This window comes from Vespa crabro, chromosome 1 (genome assembly GCF_910589235.1).
Source record: "Vespa crabro chromosome 1, iyVesCrab1.2, whole genome shotgun sequence".
Taxonomy (NCBI): Eukaryota; Metazoa; Arthropoda; class Insecta; order Hymenoptera; family Vespidae; genus Vespa; species Vespa crabro.
The window spans coordinates 20,942,558-20,962,557 of record NC_060955.1 but is presented as its reverse complement, the minus strand read 5'-3'; the positions used below and the strand labels follow the sequence as shown (position 1 = coordinate 20,962,557).

At 27.5% G+C, this 20,000-nt stretch overlaps 6 protein-coding genes across 10 annotated transcripts in view; 3 read left to right on the top strand and 3 right to left on the bottom strand.

Moving 5' to 3' along the window:
* The window catches only part of LOC124428830 (fasciculation and elongation protein zeta-2), a 15,826-nt gene extending 8,115 nt beyond the window's left edge, over positions 1-7,711 (top strand). The window contains exons 3-8 of the mRNA XM_046973371.1: positions 3,966-4,088; positions 4,232-4,388; positions 4,608-4,716; positions 5,042-5,380; positions 5,982-6,047; positions 6,137-7,711. Of these exons, the coding sequence (XP_046829327.1) occupies positions 3,966-4,088; positions 4,232-4,388; positions 4,608-4,716; positions 5,042-5,380; positions 5,982-6,047; positions 6,137-6,153 (811 nt within the window). The 3' untranslated portion in view covers positions 6,154-7,711. The remainder of the gene's footprint in view (positions 1-3,965; positions 4,089-4,231; positions 4,389-4,607; positions 4,717-5,041; positions 5,381-5,981; positions 6,048-6,136) is intronic.
* Positions 7,712-7,860: 149 nt separating this feature from the next.
* LOC124428850 lies at positions 7,861-9,041 on the top strand. Of its 3 annotated transcripts, none has more exons than XM_046973416.1 (2): positions 7,861-8,290; positions 8,497-9,041. In XM_046973416.1, exon 2 carries the CDS (start codon positions 8,497-8,499, stop codon positions 8,920-8,922), a length of 426 nt encoding a protein of 141 aa, XP_046829372.1. In that variant the 5' UTR covers positions 7,861-8,290; the 3' UTR covers positions 8,923-9,041. The 3 variants fall into 3 exon arrangements, with proteins under 3 accessions (XP_046829372.1, XP_046829361.1, XP_046829381.1); XM_046973405.1 differs by having other exon boundaries at positions 8,384-9,041; XM_046973425.1 differs by lacking the exon at positions 7,861-8,290 and adding an exon at positions 8,366-8,383.
* LOC124428837 (arginase, hepatic) lies at positions 9,009-10,783 on the bottom strand. Its single transcript, XM_046973385.1, has 7 exons — positions 10,465-10,783; positions 10,299-10,371; positions 10,028-10,233; positions 9,787-9,950; positions 9,545-9,660; positions 9,360-9,482; positions 9,009-9,274 (listed from the first exon to the last, which is right to left on the bottom strand). Exons 1-7 carry the CDS (start codon positions 10,555-10,557, stop codon positions 9,039-9,041), a joined length of 1,011 nt encoding a protein of 336 aa, XP_046829341.1. The 5' UTR covers positions 10,558-10,783; the 3' UTR covers positions 9,009-9,038.
* Positions 10,784-10,798: 15 nt separating this feature from the next.
* On the bottom strand, positions 10,799-14,145 carry LOC124428817 (fumarate hydratase, mitochondrial-like). Of its 3 annotated transcripts, none has more exons than XM_046973348.1 (8): positions 13,839-14,145; positions 13,060-13,127; positions 12,849-12,986; positions 12,508-12,708; positions 12,106-12,388; positions 11,771-12,033; positions 11,283-11,672; positions 10,799-11,210 (listed from the first exon to the last, which is right to left on the bottom strand). In XM_046973348.1, exons 2-8 carry the CDS (start codon positions 13,060-13,062, stop codon positions 11,082-11,084), a joined length of 1,407 nt encoding a protein of 468 aa, XP_046829304.1. In that variant the 5' UTR covers positions 13,063-13,127; positions 13,839-14,145; the 3' UTR covers positions 10,799-11,081. The 3 variants fall into 3 exon arrangements, with proteins under 3 accessions (XP_046829304.1, XP_046829314.1, XP_046829295.1); XM_046973358.1 differs by lacking the exon at positions 13,839-14,145 and adding an exon at positions 13,219-13,304; XM_046973339.1 differs by lacking the exon at positions 13,060-13,127.
* A 164-nt stretch (positions 14,146-14,309) lies between these two features.
* Positions 14,310-17,156, top strand: LOC124428841 (deoxycytidylate deaminase). Its single transcript, XM_046973393.1, has 4 exons — positions 14,310-14,993; positions 15,093-15,337; positions 15,408-15,621; positions 15,786-17,156. Exons 1-4 carry the CDS (start codon positions 14,959-14,961, stop codon positions 16,033-16,035), a joined length of 744 nt encoding a protein of 247 aa, XP_046829349.1. The 5' UTR covers positions 14,310-14,958; the 3' UTR covers positions 16,036-17,156.
* A 1,033-nt stretch (positions 17,157-18,189) lies between these two features.
* LOC124428812 (N-alpha-acetyltransferase 15, NatA auxiliary subunit) overlaps positions 18,190-20,000 on the bottom strand; it is a 43,163-nt gene continuing 41,352 nt past the window's right edge. Inside the window, exon 11 of the mRNA XM_046973325.1 lies at positions 18,190-20,000. This exon is cut by the window's right edge and continues 246 nt beyond it. Within this exon, the coding sequence (XP_046829281.1) occupies positions 19,735-20,000 (266 nt within the window). The 3' untranslated portion in view covers positions 18,190-19,734.

The window sequence follows — 20,000 nt, the reverse complement described above, 5'->3', positions numbered from 1 at the left end:
GTCATTGTATCTTTTTTCTTCTTCTTCTTCTTCTTTTTTTTTTATTCCCATAGATCTTTTGCCAAAGTCATTGATCAGATTTTAAAAGTGAAAGATGGAAGATTAAGTTTCAAAAATATATTCCACCTTCGTTCATCTTTCTCTCTCTATCCCTCTCTCTCGATAATTATTATACATACATCGTCCTATCGATTACATTCTTTTCTATCCTATTTTCGATGTCACGAAAATCTAAATGAATTACTCGAGTCGATGTATCTTTATTTTCTGCTTTTTTTCTTTTTTTTCTTTCTCATAAATGTTTTGTCTAATTCGAAGATTGCAAAAGTTTTATTTGCGTTAAATATTTAAATATAAAAATAGTTTGTATGTTCATTATATAGGAAAGTTTAGAGTTCATTAGATCATTAGAGAGATGAATTAATCGAGAATCATCGGATAAACAATTCAAAGTCTATTCAGTAAACGATCGCATAAGAGAATTATTATTTGTTCTGATTATTATGACTAATATAAAGGATTAATTTTATTTCGAAATTATTGAGAAAAGAATTGACTTTATGATTTATTTTATATTACAATTGTTTATATTTTAATGATCTAGAGGAATTTATAGAAAGAGAAATTTTTATATGTATCGTTTAATGGCTTTGCAAAGTCGATGTATAAATATAATTCTGTTTTTGTTTATTTTACTAGTGGACTAAGTGAAATTTTTTAGATCTTCCGTTCAAAAAAATAAAAAAAAGAAGAAGAAGAAGCTCGAAAATATACGAAAAATATTCAATTATTTCCATTTTATGTGACTAATCGATCACTTACGAACTAAATAGATAAGGATATGATGGATCTGTTACCGCATATTTCGTCAATTTTATCACGAATATTTTCGTACTCTCAAAACATTACGAAAAAAGTAAATATCGATATTGAAGAAGCTGTGAAGAAGAAAAAGAAGAAGAATTCTATAGTATTAGTTTAAATTAAGTTAACACGATTATAATTACAAAATGTAAATGAACTTATAATTTCCTGTTTTTTTTTATTTTTTTTATTTTTCAATCAAACTGAAATATTTTCTGTTGTAAATCATTTTTAAGATGTTCGTATAATTTTGAAAATAATCTCTGTCACGTATATGAAATATCAAAAAACATATGTTTTTATAATGATACTCGTTAAAATTCATAATCACAAGAGTTAGATTGTAACTCTTACTTTTTTAATTTTCTTTTCTCTCTCTTTATTTTTTTATATCGTATTATAAAGGGTTAATTACATAACCTTTCATATCAATTGATTTATTTTTGAAATCTTATATTAAAATTTTGTGTGTGTGTGTGTGTGTAATAAAATAAAAAAGAAATCTTATAAATTTGATTATTAGTAAAAAATCGAATTATATAATTATATAATTAAGCCTATTTAATTTCTTTTCTTTTTATCTAATTAGTTGTAATTATTATTATTTATTATTCCGCATAACTGCTTCATCCATAAATATCAGAGCAAATATCTCACGACTTATTGAAGTATCAAGAAAGTTTAATAAGAAAAAATTGCATGGCTCTGAGTCAGCTATAAAGTACACGTACAAATTTTTTTTTCTTTGTTTTCTTTTTTAGTATAATTGACCTTTTAGAATTATAATGACCGACATAATTTCTTTTTTTTTTTTTTTTTTTTTTTTAATGGGTACTTATAACCGTATTCTTTTTTTTCCATATTTATATAGTATTCTAGGTCTTTTGCAATCAATATATTTCATATTTAATAATACATTGCTACTATTGATCCTTCACCAGATAATCTGGTATTTTAAGTTTTAAAGTATTTACTTTTCTATATTACAATTTGAAAAATAATCGTCAGATTATGTTAATATTTTTAAATTGGATTATCTCGAACAGGATCAATGACCTCCACAATTCATCAAAATGCACAAATTGGCTTGATTTTTGTAAAATAATGTATTTCTATAGCATGAAGTATGAATTTGTTGGTCAATCGTTAAAATGTCGATTGTTTCATGAATGATGCATAATTTTTTTACAACATATGAATTTGAATACAGACAATTTGAAATACATACTACTATTATAGAAATATGCGAATAAAAAACTTAATAGGAATCCATTAAAAAAAATCCATGGATTCCATTTCCATCGGAAAGATCAGAAATAAAAAAAAAAAAAGAAGAGAGAATGTTCGCATGCCTTTGTAATTATATCTCAGAGCCGTGTGAATTATTCTTAATAAACATTTTTTTTTTTTTTTTTTTTTTTTTTTTTTTTTGAACTTCAGTCTGTTTCGTAGTATTTGCTCGTACATCTACAGGATGAGATAGCATGTATATTGCAATATTATTTTCTTCTTTCTCTCGTTGTATATTATCTATATTATAAATCTTGTATATATTAGTAAACTTGATCAAATTAAAATTGACTCTTCTATAATTTTCTTTTTGTTGTCTCTCTCTCTCTCTCTCTCTCTCTCTTAATTTTTCTATTTTTTATTACTCTTTTTTATTCTTTTTTTTATTCATACCTATATGATATATGATAATGTTATATTTATTTATTTAATTATCATATAAAAGGAAAAGAAAAGAAAAGAAGTAAAAATAATTTGATCTACTTATCCGTCTTTCTCTTTGTATTTCTTTTTTTTTTTTCTTTTTTTCTTTTTTTCTTTTTTTCTTTCTCTTTCAAATAAAGAGACACGAGTGGGTCGAATTGACCTCGATTAGTCGAGGGGTTAAACGAATGCGACATCATCGAGCGAAGCAATGGGCTCTCGTTCTCTCTTTGTTTTCTCTCTTTCTCTCTCTCTTTCTCTTTCTCTCTCTCTCTCTCTCTCTCTTTCTCTCTCTCTCTCTCAAATATTCATCATCATCATAACTTCCGCTGCTACCAACCAACTTCCACTTACTTTTAGATCTATCCGAAGCTGTTAGAGATCCGATTTGAAATGTGAGATTATGTTAGTGGATTTGCAATTTCCTCTTACATGCAACATGGGAAAATCTCAAATGGTGTTATCGTTCTCCCTCGAGATCGAAATTTCCTTCGTTGGAATTTTCTTTCTCTCTTTTTTTCTTTCTTTTTTTCTTTGGTCTTTTTTTTTTTTTTTTTTTTTTTTTTTTTTTTATTTTCAATCTAAAAACCTGAATTTCTCTCGATTTATTATGACTTTATTAAATTTAATATCATTCAGTCGTATTATCATTCCAATATATAATTTTTATTCACGATAATTTTCTTGATAATAACATTTATTTTTAACCATCCTCATTGTACATTCAAAATTAATAATTTCAAGTAATTTATTTACATAATTAAATTAATTTATTTTATTGAATTATTCAATTATATAAATTAATTTAAATTAATACTAATTAATGATGTTTTCATTCTAATTTAATTTGTATTTTCTAATTTTTCTTTTTTTCTTTCTTTTTTTAACTAAAAGATTAATATTAATTAATACTGTTGTCATTTTAAATGAAATCTGTTTTCTTTTCCTTCTTTTTTCATTTTTTTTTTCTTTTTATTTTTTTTTTTCAATTCTCTTCATAATTTACTCAGTTTACATTCAATTACATCGATCGTTCATTTTTATTTTCTTCACACTTTAGTATGATAAAAATTATTTCTTTCCTTATTCCATTCTCTTTATCTTACTTTTTATTACTCTTTTTTTTTTTTTTTTTTTTTTTTTTTTATGGAATTCAAAAGATACCTATGTAAAGCATTTGGGGAACGATGATATTATTAGAAATGACGACATATTAATTGCGAAAGCTCGTGGAAATTTAGACTGTGGTAAGTTATTCTTGATATATAATGATATCACGAAAAGGATATGAGTCAGCTCGATGCAATGGTACGCGTAATTGAAATAGTAGAAGTATCTTTAGCGACATGTCTTTTCGACAATACTAATCTGTTTTCTTTTATGTATAGGATGTGGTGGACTATAACCGGTACTTTTGGCAATATTTTACCAATCGACTGGAGCAAGTCTTATGCAAGAAAAATGCACATGCCAGCATTGAATCTTAACGAGGCACCAATTTCATTGGAAAGGTATAGATTAATAAAAAATAAATAAAAAAACAATAAATAAAAATAAATAAATAAGAAAGGAGTAGAAGAATTTTTTTTTTCTTTTTTTTTTTTTTTTTAACTTTACCGTCATTTATTTTTTGTTTTCTCCCCATTCGCTTCAGACCAGAATTAGAAGATTTAAGTAGCGAGGACGAAGCTGTAGCAACGGATTTGGATATGCACGCATTAATATTATCTAGCAGCACCGATACTCATAGCCCAGAGGAACCCTTGAAAACAGCTGAAGAGGTACTTCGTGAGATAGATGACATTATGCAGGTAAAATATTCTTGAAAAATCAACGATCACAATATTGTCCAATTAATGAGAAATAATGATCTAACGTTTACTACTCTTCTTTGTTCTCTTTCGTTTTCTTTTTTCTTTTTTATTTTATTTTTATTTTTATTTTTTGTTTTTATCATTATTTTTTTATTTATTTATTTTTCTTCTTCTTTTTTTTTTTTTTTTTTTTTTTTTTTTTTATTAATATTTTAGGAGAGTCCGTCTATGGAAAGATCACCTGATTCCGATGGTTCCTTGCTTGACAGCGACGAGGCATTGGAAAGGAGTAGAGAAGTTCTTGGCTCGCCATTACATGAGAAAAGTATGGGGAGACTTTTTTTCTACTGTTTCTTCTTCTTTTACCTTTTTAAAATAAGATTCTTCAAGTATAGGAAATGTATGTATGTATATCCTTTTTGAATTAACTATCTTCAAAATATTTTTATATTATCTTATCGTGTATTATTAAAAACATTCTGGAGATATTTAAAATGATTGAATGGAAGACCCTATGTATGTATGTGTGTGTGTGTGTGTGTGTGTGTGTGTGTGTGTGTGTGTGTGTGTGTGTGTGTGTGTGTGTGTGTGTGTGTGTGTGTGTGTGTATCGTTTATTTTCAAGATATTACAAAATGGAAAAAATTTCAGAATTGAAACAATTGACTTCGAATCAACTTACCGAACTATTCGGAGAAATGGAATCGCTTGTTGGAGCATTGAGTGAGACTCTCGTAGCTGAACTCGCATTAAGAGATGAGCTGGAATACGAAAAGGAATTGAAGAATCAATTTATCTCGCTTTTGTTGGCAGTACAAAATCGACGAAGACAGCATCACGTTACAAAGAAGAAAAACCAAATGCAGAATGGTACTAGTCCGTTACCGCAGCATAGGTCATTGCAAGAATCGAAATATTTGACCACTGTTATTCCATATCACACGGACAGCGGACCACCGAATAATCAGGCTCTGCAAGTCCTTATTAAAAGTAATTCAATCCAATATTTTTTTTGTTTTGTTTTGTTTTTTTTTGTTTTTTTGTTTTTTGTTTTTTGTTTTTCTATTCATCATCGCAATAACTGTTCTGATTTAATCCTAGTTGTGTGTAAACCTCAAAATAATTTCAGTTTTGTGTACTTAAATTAAGTCGTTCACTTAAGCGTTACTCCCCCAGGCACCTCGAACAGCTGTCATTTATACAGAATGAGGAATTAATTTTGATTCCAAAAAGAAATACTGTATATTTTTTTGAAACCTCGGAAATAATAATTAATTGATTCGAAAACGTATTTACAATTCTGTCATTATAAAAAAAAGAAAAAGAAAAGAAAAAAAAATTATGAATCAATGCAATAACGCAAATTGTTTTAATTGAGCTCAAAATTGGTCCGGGGATGACCTTATACACCACAGACACAATTAGGATTAAAATAAATATTCTTGTTAGACTCGATCTATCATTAAAAGTAAAATTTATAGCTTTAAAGATTTTATACGTATTACTAAGATTAAGAATAATGATAATAAAAAACAAGAAATTTGCATTTTTATTATTTTAATGTATGATATATTTTTTTTTTCTTTTGCAGTATTGAAAGCAATTAGCGAAGATAGTCCAACTGTACCAACTTTGCTAACAGATTATATTCTCAAAGGTAAATAATCCAATGAATTATCAATAACATATGAAGAATAATTGTTTTAGAAAAAAAGATTACTTAATATTTTTATCTTTCTGTTTTAGTTCTCTGTCCTACTTAGTGAGTGTGTACAGTCGATTTTCTTCGGAGATACTCAAAAGTCCAAAACAATGATTGCTCTCTTCTTCTTGCCAATGCTCTGCAACCATCATCGTACCGCGTGCGTTGTATTTGAAACAACCATTCTTGCTTCTGAGTTGTACTTTAATATTACACTCGATGTGTATTGGCTGTAGGATTAGAAGTGGTAACCTGATATTCTCATCTAGTCTTAATTTATCTACATATATATATATACATATATATATATACATATATATATATATATATATATATATATATATTTATATATTTATATATAAAGGGTAGATCACGGGAATGTTCGTGATTTTGAATGATATTCGGAATATTGCTTGAGATAACAGGAATATTTATTATATCTTAAATAAATCTACAGATTTTGAAGAATTATAGAACATGATAATATTTCATTTAAAATTTCTCTTATGGGAGAGAACGTTCGTTGAATGTTTACCATTCTGTTGAAGACTTTCTAATGTGTTCAGCGCGATTGAACACATTAGAAATTGATTGATTATAATATACAACACTTTCTAACTGTCCCCTATAGAAAAATCTTTTTTCAGGTTGCATTATCTACGAATTTATCGATCTTATATATATCACCAGGTTTTTGAATTTGACAAATCAAGATTTTTTTATGAGTACATTTAAAGAATATTGTGTATCGCAGTTGATTAGCCAATTTGATTAAATTAGAAAATAATGTTTCGTCAAGTCATTAGCCGGTATATCGTCGTTGTGCAATATCTAATGTGTTCACTCGCACTCAGAAGTATCTCCAACAGAATAGTATATATTTGGTGGAACGTTTCTTTTCGTATAAGGCATTTGAAATTAACTATTATTCATATGTTATAATTCTCCAAAATCTATAGATTTATTTAAGCTATAATAAATATTCCTCTCATGTACAGCAGTGTATTCAATATCATTTAAAGTTCCCTAATTTCCCTTTGGCTCGACCTTTATGTATTTATATTTATATATATAAATACATACATATATATATATATATATGTGTGTGTGTGTACGTTTAATCTGTATATTGTTTCTCATAAGATTTATCACAAGTGTACATGTTTTATGGAACTACTGTGATGCATATTTATGCATAATACAAAATATATTCATTTATATATATTTATATATATGTATATATATATATATATATATATATATATATATATATATATATATATATATATATATACACGACACCACACGATATTTGTATTGGTTCAGTTTTTGTAATCTTTTGTATATATAAAAAGAAATGAAGACGATACTATATCCGGATCGGAATTTATGGCAGTAGTTAAAAAGAATTAAAAATATAAATTACTTACAAATGCAAGCAAAAGCTACTTGTAGAATTAGTTTCTACTCAAAATTGCACATACATTTCTTAAGCCTAGTGTGTAAATTGTTGTAACGCCAGTATGTTTAGAAATAATCGATCGATTAAGAATGTTACGCGCAAGAGAAAACGAAATAAATAAATGAATAAATAAAAGAAATCGCAATGCTAATAATAATAGCTAGATTCAGTTTTTTTATTCTCTTCTTCGATTTGCTCCCATGCACCAATAAACGTCATTGATTCGTTCTTGCCAATATAAAAACGAGTATACGGCATAATTCTTGAACGATTTCGATGAATAAGGTCTCATTTTAAAGACGAAGGTTCAAGCATGGATATGATTTTTTTTCAAACTTTCAAAAAAGTTTTTTCTTTGAAAAAAAAAAATTTTAATATAAAAATTTTTGTCATAGACTAACTCGATTCTTAGGTTATGCATAAGAGGTATATAATTCCTTGTTTGCCCTTATAGTTCATATTTTGTCCGTACTTGTCGCTGAAGTTGCATATATTGATCTCTTGTCTCTCTATGCCATATAAGGGAGTGATGCTATGAAAATATATTACATGTAAATATTTGACGCATGTTAATATATAATTTTTCAAAATAGTTGGTTCGAAATAGTTAATAGCTTTTTTTTTTTTTTTAATATTTACATTATCTGCATGATAACATTTTTATAAATTACTAAACTAATAAATCAGGAATCGTACAGATATGACGTAACCTCAAATTTTCGAAGCAATTACAAAGGTAATGTTGGGAATTAAACAATTTTTTTGTTTTAATTTCTCATATACAAATATAATTTAAATTAATAAATTAAAGAAGTGAAATCTGTTTCAGGTAAAATTTGTGTTAGAATAAGAGAATAATCTTCTTTTTTTTTTTTTTTATTTATCAAAATATAAAGCATTTCAGTAACTTTGTGTGTAACACAAATCATTTATTTGATGCAGATGATCTCCCTTAAAACGTTAGCAAAAATTGCTAGTATTACTGGTTTTGTAGTAGCTGGAATGGGATATGCATTTCGCTTCAAATTACAGAATGAGCTTCGTGAAATTAAACTGTATAAAGATGGAATGCAATATTTATACAATCATCCAAAAGCATTAGATTTATTAGGAAGTCCAATACAAGAAAAAAGAGTGAATATAAGTGATGAGAAAAAAAATGGATCAGAGAAAAATATTACTTGGCTTACAGTTCCTGTCAAGGGATCTGAAAAATCTGGGGAATTACGTATCGAAGCTTTTATAGATGAAAATTCTGAGAAAAAATTGATTGCCAATATTTATAAGGTAGAACTGACGATTAAAGAAATACCTAATAAAGTGTTTGTGATCAAAGATGACAGTTCAATTGTGCCAAATATATCATAGTTAGATTTGTAATATATTAATTATAAAAAATTACTCTAATGTAATCAATATTTGTTTATGTATATAAAAAAAAAAGGACATGTATGTTCGCATTAAAATAGATATTTATTTCCATGTTATCTAAATGTTTGTAATGGCATATCAGTAATGCCTTTAGGAACTTTCAAACCACGTCTGGTATATCCTAAAGCAGCTTGTATAATATATATTGCAGCCTCTGTAGTTAATTTAACATCACGTTGATCACCGATATAAGGATTTACTTCTACTAAATCAATAGCATTTAATCTATGCGTTCTATGCACTTCTTCCATTATATGAATTGCCTCTCGAAGAGTTAATCCACCACGTACTGTTAAAAAATAAACAAGATAATGTTTATTTACAATATAATTCATAAAATTTGTACTAAATTATAAAAATTTTATATTACATACCTGCAGTTCCTGTACTTGGAGCTTCCAAGGGATCTAGAGAATCAATATCAAAACTAACATGCAATGATTTTACTCCTTCAGGATCAATTCTGTCCAATGCCATAGAAATTGTATTATGAATGCCTAAAATAGATAATTTATAATAGAGATAAAGATGGATGTTCAATTTAGAAAATAAAGATTACCAAATCTTTCAACATCTTCCATTCCAAAAGCAGAAATACCAAATTTTTCAATAACTAATCTTTCATAACTATCTACAGATCTTAATCCAATGTAAGCCACATTTCTAATAGATAACCTGAAATTATATATACACACATTATATATGTTCTGTCATAGAACATAAATACTATTCGTTTCATGTTAAAATAAATTCATATTTATTTAATGTTTAAATAATTAAAGACATAATATATAAAGTTACATTGGTTGTTGCCAATCCATTCCAGGTAAATGTGGCCAGTAATCAGAAAGTTCAGTTGTTAATAATGCTACAGGCATTCCATGAACATTTCCACTTCCACTAGTTTTATTAGTATTTAAATCAGCATGCGCATCGACCCATAGTACTGCAACATCTTTCATTGCCTATAGTGATAGAAAGTTAGTTTAATGTCTATTATATATCATTCATTGAAAACAAATAATTTTTTTTTAAAGCATACTTTAACATGACCATCTATAGTACCAATGCCTACGCTGTGATCTCCTCCAAGTGTTAATACACATCGGCCATCTTTTAATATTTGTTGAACTTGTTCAGATAAAAGTCTAGTACATGCTGCTACATCTCCTAAATGTGTCATATTATTTACATCACTTGTACCTTTTGCTTCATATTTTATATCTCCATAATCTTGAACATCTAAACCTATTAGAAATATATACTTTTTAAGTAGATCTATTATTTAAATATTTACAATGAAAATTAATTACCTAATACTTCTAATTCTTTTATAAGACCAGTTCCTCTGATTACTTTAGGTCCTAGGGCAACACCTTCCTTTCGCTACAACATATTGAGAAAAAGAAAGAGTATTTAATATTTATAATTTATTCATAATTATTATCAATAAAATGAAATATTATAATTTAAATATACCTGTCCTTTTTCAAAAGGCACGCCAATTATACCAACTTTATTATAATTACGTGCACTAAACATTCTTATAATCGTTCGAAATTGAGGTAACATTTTGTTTACACGTTCTATCTACAATATACGAATGAAAGTTTAGATGAAAATTTTTTTAGAACTATCGAGATTATTACACTTTGACCTATAAATATGATAAAACATGTGCAGCATCTTATAAAAAAGATGTATTACAACATATTTCTGATATGATACTAATGCCAGTTACGCAACATCATACTTAGTATTAACTTCGTTTATAATCCATATATATTCTCGTTAAAATTTATATAAAATGATATTAAACCAACGATAAATAAATATTTATTTAATTTTATCAATTACATTTAATTATACATGGTAACAATTACAAATATAAAACTGTGATTGTTGATAAAAGATGGTATTATAATAAAGATTTTAATAATGTTATAGAACATTTTTTTCAGTGCTCTTTTGTATAAAGGGAAGAATTCTCTATAAAAAAAAAAAAAAAAAAAAAAAAAAACAAAAACAAAAAATGTATGTACTTTTCAAAATAAGCTATTTCAAAAATAACACATTTTATGTTATTTTCTATAAATTTATTTAGGTCCAAGCATATTTTCAGGTCTGACCCATTGATCAAATTGTTCAGCAGTTATTCCATTTTTCAATGCAGATTCTTTTAAAGTACTTCCTTCTTTATGAGCCTGTTTAGCGATAATAGCAGCCTAAAAAATATTTTTTGTCAAATTTATGCATCACATTAGTTTATATTAATTATTATAATGAAACAAACGTACCTTATCATATCCAATGTGTGGATTAAGAGCAGTAACTAACATTAAGCTTTCGTTCAATAATTTGCTTATATGATCCTTATTTGCTTTTATTCCAACAACGCAATTCTTTGTAAACGATACAGCAACATCTCCTAACAATCTTGTAGATCGTAATGTATTGGCTACTATTACTGGTTTAAATGCATTAAGTTCGAAATGACCATTACTTCCAGCAACAGATGTGGCAACAAGATTTCCCATCACTTGACAACAAACCATTGTAACTGCTTCGCATTGAGTAGGATTAACTTTTCCTGGCATAATTGAACTGCCTGGTTCATTTTCCGGTAAGGATAATTCTCCTAAACCGCAACGAGGACCACTTCCCAAAAATCGAATATCATTTGCTATCTGATAAGTGAATAAAAGTAAGTTTATACAAACTGTATGTTACGTAATTTAAAAAAGTAAAAAAAAAAAAAGTAAAAAAAAAAAAAAAACATGTATACCTTCATCATAGATACGGCAACGGTATTTAATGCACCATGTACTTCAACCATAGCATCATGCGTAGCAAGACCTTCAAATTTATTTGGTGTTGGGACAAATGGTAAATTAGTTAACTTAGCAATTCCTGCAATTGCCTTTTCACTAAATCCTTTTGGCGTATTTAATCCTGTCCCAACTGCTGTACCACCTAATGCTAATTCATATAACCTTGGAAGAGTATCTTTTACTCTACAAATTCCATTTTGAATTTGTGTCGCATAGCCTAAAATTAAAAATCTTAGATATATGCTAATCAATTTTCAATTATTTACATTTCTTTGATCAAATTTTAAACCTGAAAACTCTTGTCCCAATGTAAGAGGTACTGCATCTTGTGTATGAGTTCTTCCAATTTTAATTATATCCTTCCATTCTTCTACTTTTGCTTTTAATGCCTCTAATAAACATTCTAAACCTGGCAGAAGTACTTTGTTAATTTCTAATGCTACAGCTATGTTCATTGCACTTGGAAATGTGTCATTAGAACTTTGTGACTTGTTTACATGATCATTGGGATGAACTGGTATTTTTGATCCAAGTTTTCCACCAAGTAATTCAATTGCGCGATTGGAAATCACCTATTTAACATATTTTTGAGAGAGAGAGAGAGAAAAAAATAAAGAAAAACTATATAAAAGCATTACAAGTATATTATAGAAGTATATTAAATATGTTAAGTTAAATATGAAAAACAAACCTCATTAACATTCATATTTGTTTGAGTTCCAGAACCTGTTTGCCAAATCACTAATGGAAAATGTTCATTATAAAGTTTACCACTTATAACATCATCAGCAGCCTTACTAATCGCATCAGCGATTTTTGGGTCCAACCCAAATTCTTTATTTGCTTCAGCTGTAGCTTTCTTTAATATTCCCATTGCAACAATAATACCATACTAAAAAGATCAATAAATGTTTATATAAAAAAAAAAAAAAAAAAAAAAATTTATTAATAGTAAAAATTAAATATATTAATATAACGAATATATATTTTTATAAGAATTTAAATATATTTTAATATAACAATATATCTTACAGGCATGCGTTCAAATGAATCTCCAATAGCAAAATTCATCATCGATCGTACAGTCTGTGCTCCATAATACTTATCATTAGGAACTTTTAATTCTCCAAATGTATCTTTTTCAATTCTGTATCCTGTTTTCTCACAATTCTGGAACAATGATTGAAAGCTTAATATATTAATAAAAACAATATCATACAATTATTTATAATAGTAATTTTACCATCTTTGAGTTAGTTGATATATATTAATAATAACAATAAAAAGTATGTGTTTATCTCAATATGGAAGCTGTGGAAGTGAAGGATAAAAGAATATGTAATCATGTGAATTATGAGATAAATGGTAGAATAAATGTTGGTGATAATATGTGTGACCATACATAATCAGTATTATGTAGAGTGATTAAACTGTTCACAATTTATATGGACAAAAGCAATTGCACATAAATAATATAGATAATATTTTATAACTTTTGAAATAAGATAGATTAATACTTAAGTGATTTCTTTTTTTTTTTTCTTTTTTTTTTTTTTTTTGTAGAAAATTTCAAAGAAATATGTACGGATTATCCAACTTTACATAAATTATTGAAGATAATTGAAAAGAGATTGCTAGCATTTGTTTCGCTTTGTCTTTTTTTTCTTTTTCTTTTCTTTTTTATCATTCAAATGACAGAGACATCTTTATTAAATATTAATTAACATATCATATCCTTTTTTAACACAAATATTATACACTAAATAAATAAATAAAAATCGATATCCTTTTAGAAACGCCGTGAACAATTTTATCTTAAGTTGGCACTTGAATGATTACATAAAAACCAGCATCTCATTTGTTATCACAAGAAAAATACTAATTTCCACTTTTTTTTTGTTTCTTTGTAACACGGATAAAAGAATCTTTGATATATGTTTTGTTTTGTTTTTTGTTTTTTCTTTTTTTAAATTATATATCACGTTTATACCGTTACAATGTCATTCAAATTTAATTTAATACCTGTCTACTGTTGCACGTTCGTGATGTGCTTAAGGACAATCTTAAATTAAGAATTACTGGAAGATCTTTGAAATGACAAAGATTTAAAATTCGGGACTTGAAAATATTTAATGCCATTTTTTTTTTTTTATGGGTTTACTGCTATTTAAATTAGTTCACTATTTATATATACATATATGAATATATATATATGTATATATATATGTATGTATGAATAAACGTGATGTATCTCTGAATGTCTCTTAATTTTTCTAAAGGAGACGATGAAGGAGACGGCACTTATACGATAGTCAATAAGATTGAACGGAATGTATACTCGTAGAAATAATAAATAATTCGTGATTGTGTTAACAGGCGGCGCTGAAGTCGGCTATTATACAATTTTGGTAATTTTTGTTTTGTTTTGTTTTTCTTTTTTTCCATTTTTTTTTCTTTTTTTTTTTTTTTCATACGTATCTCAGTATTTTCAGTAATTATTGATCGAAGATTATTAATATACACGTAGAAGATAATTAAATAAATATTAAAATTTATATATACGATGGGAAATAAATCACTAGAAAATAAATACAATGGATATGATTGAAAAGTATAGGAAATGGTAGTACGTGAGACGTAATTTTTCTTTCTTTCTTTTTTTTTTTTCTTTTTTTTTTTTAAGTAAAAAAAATATAAATTTATACGAAAGAAAATTATTTCGAATTTTTCTTTTTCTTCGTAAAGCTTATCTTATAAATTTAAATGTCAAACGATAATTTATATTTCAAAGAATTAGAGAAAATATCGATGAGAATAGAAATAGGGAATTTATTCCGGCGGAAGTCGTACCTTCATTGGAGATATATCCCATCGTTTATATTATTTTTTTTTTCTTTAAATACGAACGAATGTCTACGTTACTTGAAAGTTTTATATATATCGTTAATATCAATGTGTAAAATAAATAAATAAATAAATAAATAAATAAATAAATAGATAAATAGATAAATAAAGATAATAAATAAAGTGTATCTTCAATACGTATCAATAAGATAATGATAAATTTTATAATTGATGATTTTTCAATTGATATTTATGTGTAAATCTAATAAAAGTGTATATATTAGAAAAATTATTGAAGATGAGTGTAGATACTACGTTACATAATGAAAAATGGTAAATAATAATACATTTTTTTTTTCTTTTGTAAAATTATTACAATATCTATCAAATAGATAAAACATCAATTTATTTATATGCAATTTGTATATACAGCCAAACTAACAGTATCAAATGTAAAAGATCAACGTATATGGATTGGGATGAATATTTTATGGCCGTAGCATTTTTAATTGCAAAGCGTAGTAAAGATCCAATTACTCGTGTAGGAGCTTGTATAGTTGATAATGATAACAAAATAGTAGGTGTTGGATACAATGGTATGCCCAGAGGTTGTAGCGATGATATATTTCCTTGGGAAAAAAATTCTGTCAATAAATTGAATGAAAAAAGGCTATACGGTAAGAATATGGCATTGGTATTGTATTATTTCAAAATTAATTAATTAATAATAATAATTTATCTTTACAGTGTGTCATGCGGAAGTTAATGCTATATTGAACAAAAATTCTAATAAATTGAAGAAGTGTAGAATGTATGTTGGTCTTTTTCCATGTAATGAATGTGCAAAAGTAATTATACAATCTGGATTGAAGACTGTTATTTATATGTCAGATAAATACAGTCATAAAATTAAAACCATAGCAGCAAAAAGAATGTTTGATGCCGCAAAAGTTATGTACATGTATGTTTTTAATTTCTTTTTTAAACTATTGGGTTGGCAACTAAGTAATTCCCGGATTTCAAATAAGAAGGAAACGACAAAATCCGCAATCACTTAGTTGCCAATCCAATATTATACTTAATGGATATTTAAAATATTAAAATTTATTTTGCCTTTTATTATAGACGATATATACCTAAGAACGATAAAATTGTGATTGATTTTAATGAAATTAATTATTTTTCAAATATGAAAAATTTGGAATCTGACGTTGTTGAGACTAGCTGTGACGTACAGAATCACAATGATAACTACTGTGATAAATCAACTTTATCATTGGAAAATGATAATAGTTCGACGAATGTAGAGAAAACCGATGAAGCGAGCGAAGAGAGAAAAAAAAATGCAATTGAAATGAAAAGTTTAATAAAATAATATTTTTATATAGATTATGTATATATTTGTTTATTTATTATTTATTTTCTTCTTGACATGGTATAGGTCAAATCTTATTTAAATAAGAAGTCACCATGAAGTCACAATTGTGACTTACTGCTGCAAAGATTGGTATTCTCAGAAATATCAGTCAATATTTACATATAAAATTTAATGATGAATAGGTACAAACGCAGATAGAGAATACCACTTCTTTTAATTTTTTTTACACATATAGTTAGTTTTATTTTCCACTTTTATCGGTTTAGTGGATATGTAAGAAATAAATAAACTAATGTACAGAAAATGAATTAATTTTTGTAATAATACAAGTATAATATTAAGTATATATAACACAGTAGTTTTTCTTTTATGAATTATCTGCTGTACAAATGTAATGGATGAGAAAGGATATAGTATGGCATGATAGAAGCATGTAGTACAACTTCTTTGAAACAGTAAAATAAGGACAATTGAAACTACATGTTTAATGTCTCTATATCGTTATAGTAATAGAATGATTCTAAGTCCAAAATTTTATATATATATATAAGTATATATGAATATGCTTATGTACATACTATACATGTGAAAATTCATTAAAATTTAAAATGTCTTTTCTTTTCTTTTTTTTTGTCGTTTGTTAGAAATTTAACAAGAAAAAGTATATTGTGAAAAAGGACTGTTCCATGAATTAACTGTATGAAGAAAGGTGTACATGATAATTTTCTTTTTCCATAAACATTGGAACAATGTAATTTATATAGGATATAGGTAAAATATTTACATCTATATCTTATCTAAATCAAGAATCAAGGCAAGGACTAAAGGCAAATCTGGATTTAACATCTGAAAAATATGTGCGATCCTTACTCAGCATTATTTATTTTTCTAAATTATTTATGAGCGTGATAGAAATTTTCATGACCAGAGGTAACAACTTTCGATAAAGATTGGAGCAATTAATATATAAACCTTGTTTGAGAGATTGAACAGTCACATATAGAAGTTGCGTTGTATTCGAAAAAAAAAAAAACCCAAAAAAAAAACCCAAAAAAAAAAAAACAAAAAAAATAAGAAAAAAAAAAGGAAAAAAAAATATATATATATACCAAAACGAATAACATAATAGTTAACGCATTAATTCATCGATAAAGATGCATCGTTGGGAACTTACGAAGAAAGATGATACTCGACGTATCATAGAATTTCGAAGGAAATTTTCTACACTGTATAGAAATATTTAATATATAATTCGTTATTCAAGCTGTGACAATATGTATAATGATCAGATGACTACCGATGAAAACGAATGATACTTACAGATAAGATGCTTATTTGTAGCATTAATTGCATAGCCCTGAGAACACATACCATGCATTTACAAAATGAACAGCTTTTTTTCTTTGTTTTTCTCTTTTTTTTTTTCTTTTTCTTTTTCTTTCTTTTTCTTTCTTTTTTTTTTCTTTTTTTTCTTTTTTCTTTTTAAAAGTTGTGTGTATCGTTTTGCGATTATTTGATAATATTTTCATACAAGATTCCATCGATTTCTATATCTTTTATATTCGATATTTAGCATTTTCAAATTGTGGGAGGATAGACTTTAAGTATAATAAATATTGTTAATATTATAATTGATTACAAGTGGACGTAGCTATTTTACGAGACGTTCGCGAATTTACCATGGAGCGAGTATGTGAACCATAGCACGTCCATACAGAATAATAATTTCTCGACTGAAAGAAAAAAAGAAAAAATTATATCCTACTATACCATGGAAAATAGATAGAGACTGGAGATAGATTATATATTGGCAAAGTATTGCTGGAAGTATGTACAAAGATTATTATTATTATTATTATTATTATTATTATTATTATTATTATTATTTTATTATTATTATTATTATTTTATTATTATTATCATCATGATCATGATCATGATCATGACCACTATCGTCATCGTAATCTTCATCGTCATCATCATCATGAATATCATCGTTAACATTATCGTTATCGTTATCTTGGTAATTATCATTCTACGATATCGATGCCGTATTTTAAACTGAGAAACCTTCGCTAAGAAAGAATCGTAACTTATGAGTATCTATTTAAATATCTCAGACGAAAGCGAGGTAATCATAAAGATTCTCGATTTATACCGGTAGGCTTCACTGTTATTTTTATTAAAACTCCTGTAATCCTGTTAACACATACAGATGCATGATATTCGTTTATCGACACTTATTGATTTCAATTTATAAGATACTTTGGTAATTTGCGTATACAATACGCACAGTTTAATGATTCTTAATAGTAACTTTCACAGAGACTTTCGTAGATGAGCACAACTACTTTTTCATTTAATAAACTGTTCGATGGAATATCATCAGGGTCTCCAATCAAAACGCAGATCATTACCCTGAACGAACGAACGAACTAATCAAACACGCGTGTGTATTTTCTTTGTTTATTTATTTATTTGTATGTATGTATGTATGTATGTATGTATGTATGTATGTATGTATGTATGTATATATGTGTGTGCGTGTGTGTGTATATCTGTCTGTCTGTGTCTGTTTATCCGTGCATGTGTATGTATATTTTGTTTTCTAGAGAAGAAAAAACATTAGAAATATCGCATATTCACTTGATTTAACCAGTTCACAAGATGATGTAAGACGAACCAGAAGAATTAGTCAGTTTATACGATATGGAACGAGGTCCATTCAACTGCAGCGACGGACATGCATGGTACAGTTTTAATCGATGCTCGATGATAGTCTAAGTTTACGCGGACTCTACACAGTAGAGTGTAATATTTAGGCATCGCTGGAGACAGTACATCCCTTAATATTTGAGTAGAAATACTCATTAAGCGCGCGCGTTATGAATGTATACAAGTCTTGTTTGTTTGTTTCTTTGTTTCTTTGTTTGTTTGTTTTTTTTTTTTTTTTTTTTTCTTTGTACCAATACGTTAGTCTTGCACGTCTTATTTTACACACTGCACCGCTCCCCATTCCCTACCCCCTTTCCTATCCACTTCTCTATAAATCCCCTCCCCCCACCCCTCCCTACCCACCCTACACTGTTATTAATATTCTTCACTTTTATAGCCAGTCCTCTTACGGTAATATTTAAGATCGTCGAGCTCTTGAGAAACTAAGAGCATTTTGATCAATTTGTTCCAATTCTTTCATTCTTTCTTTTCTTATATTTTTTCTTCTATAATATTAATCTATGCCAGTCCTTCTGTTAAATTATATTAAAATTCGGGACCTTATTTAGGAGTCTCTCTCTCTCGGTGCCGTCACATCTCGTCTTATTACAATTGATTAAGTTTCTTTTTCCAGCACCGTTCCAGCCACTGTTCCATTCACTGTTTTACACTATATGTAGAAGATCTAGGAACAGTCATGGACCTATGGTACATACTGTCGCTACTTGTCTCATTGATTATTCGCCAATTCTGTCTCTCTCTCTCTCTCTCTCTCTCTCTCTCTCGCTCTCTCTCTCTCTCTCTCTCTCTCTTTCTCTCTCGTTAATTTCTAAATTGAATAATTTTTCTTTTTTTTTCGTTTTTTTTTTTTTAAATCTTTCGACGTAGATCGATAAGTTTCGATATTTTCGCCTCTCACGATTGCCTCGCCTAACTACGTAGTAGCAAGCCAGTGACGACGCTAGATAGCGCGTACCTGGATCAGTTCTTAATAGAATTCTCCTTGTCTTGATGATTGGCAGTAGGTTTTGTTTCCTGCAGCCGAAACGCAGTAGCGTACGGGAAGAGTTTGTGACATTTTGATATAAATTCGGCTATCGTACTGTCGCAGTAACCAAAGTCACCGTTTTGCATAGATTCTAGCACCTTCGTGCAATTCTTAAGCGTCACATTTTCAAGTTCATCCGTATTCGTAACAAGAGATAAGGCTCTCGCTTGAGCCGACGGGTCTAAAAGATATAACATTC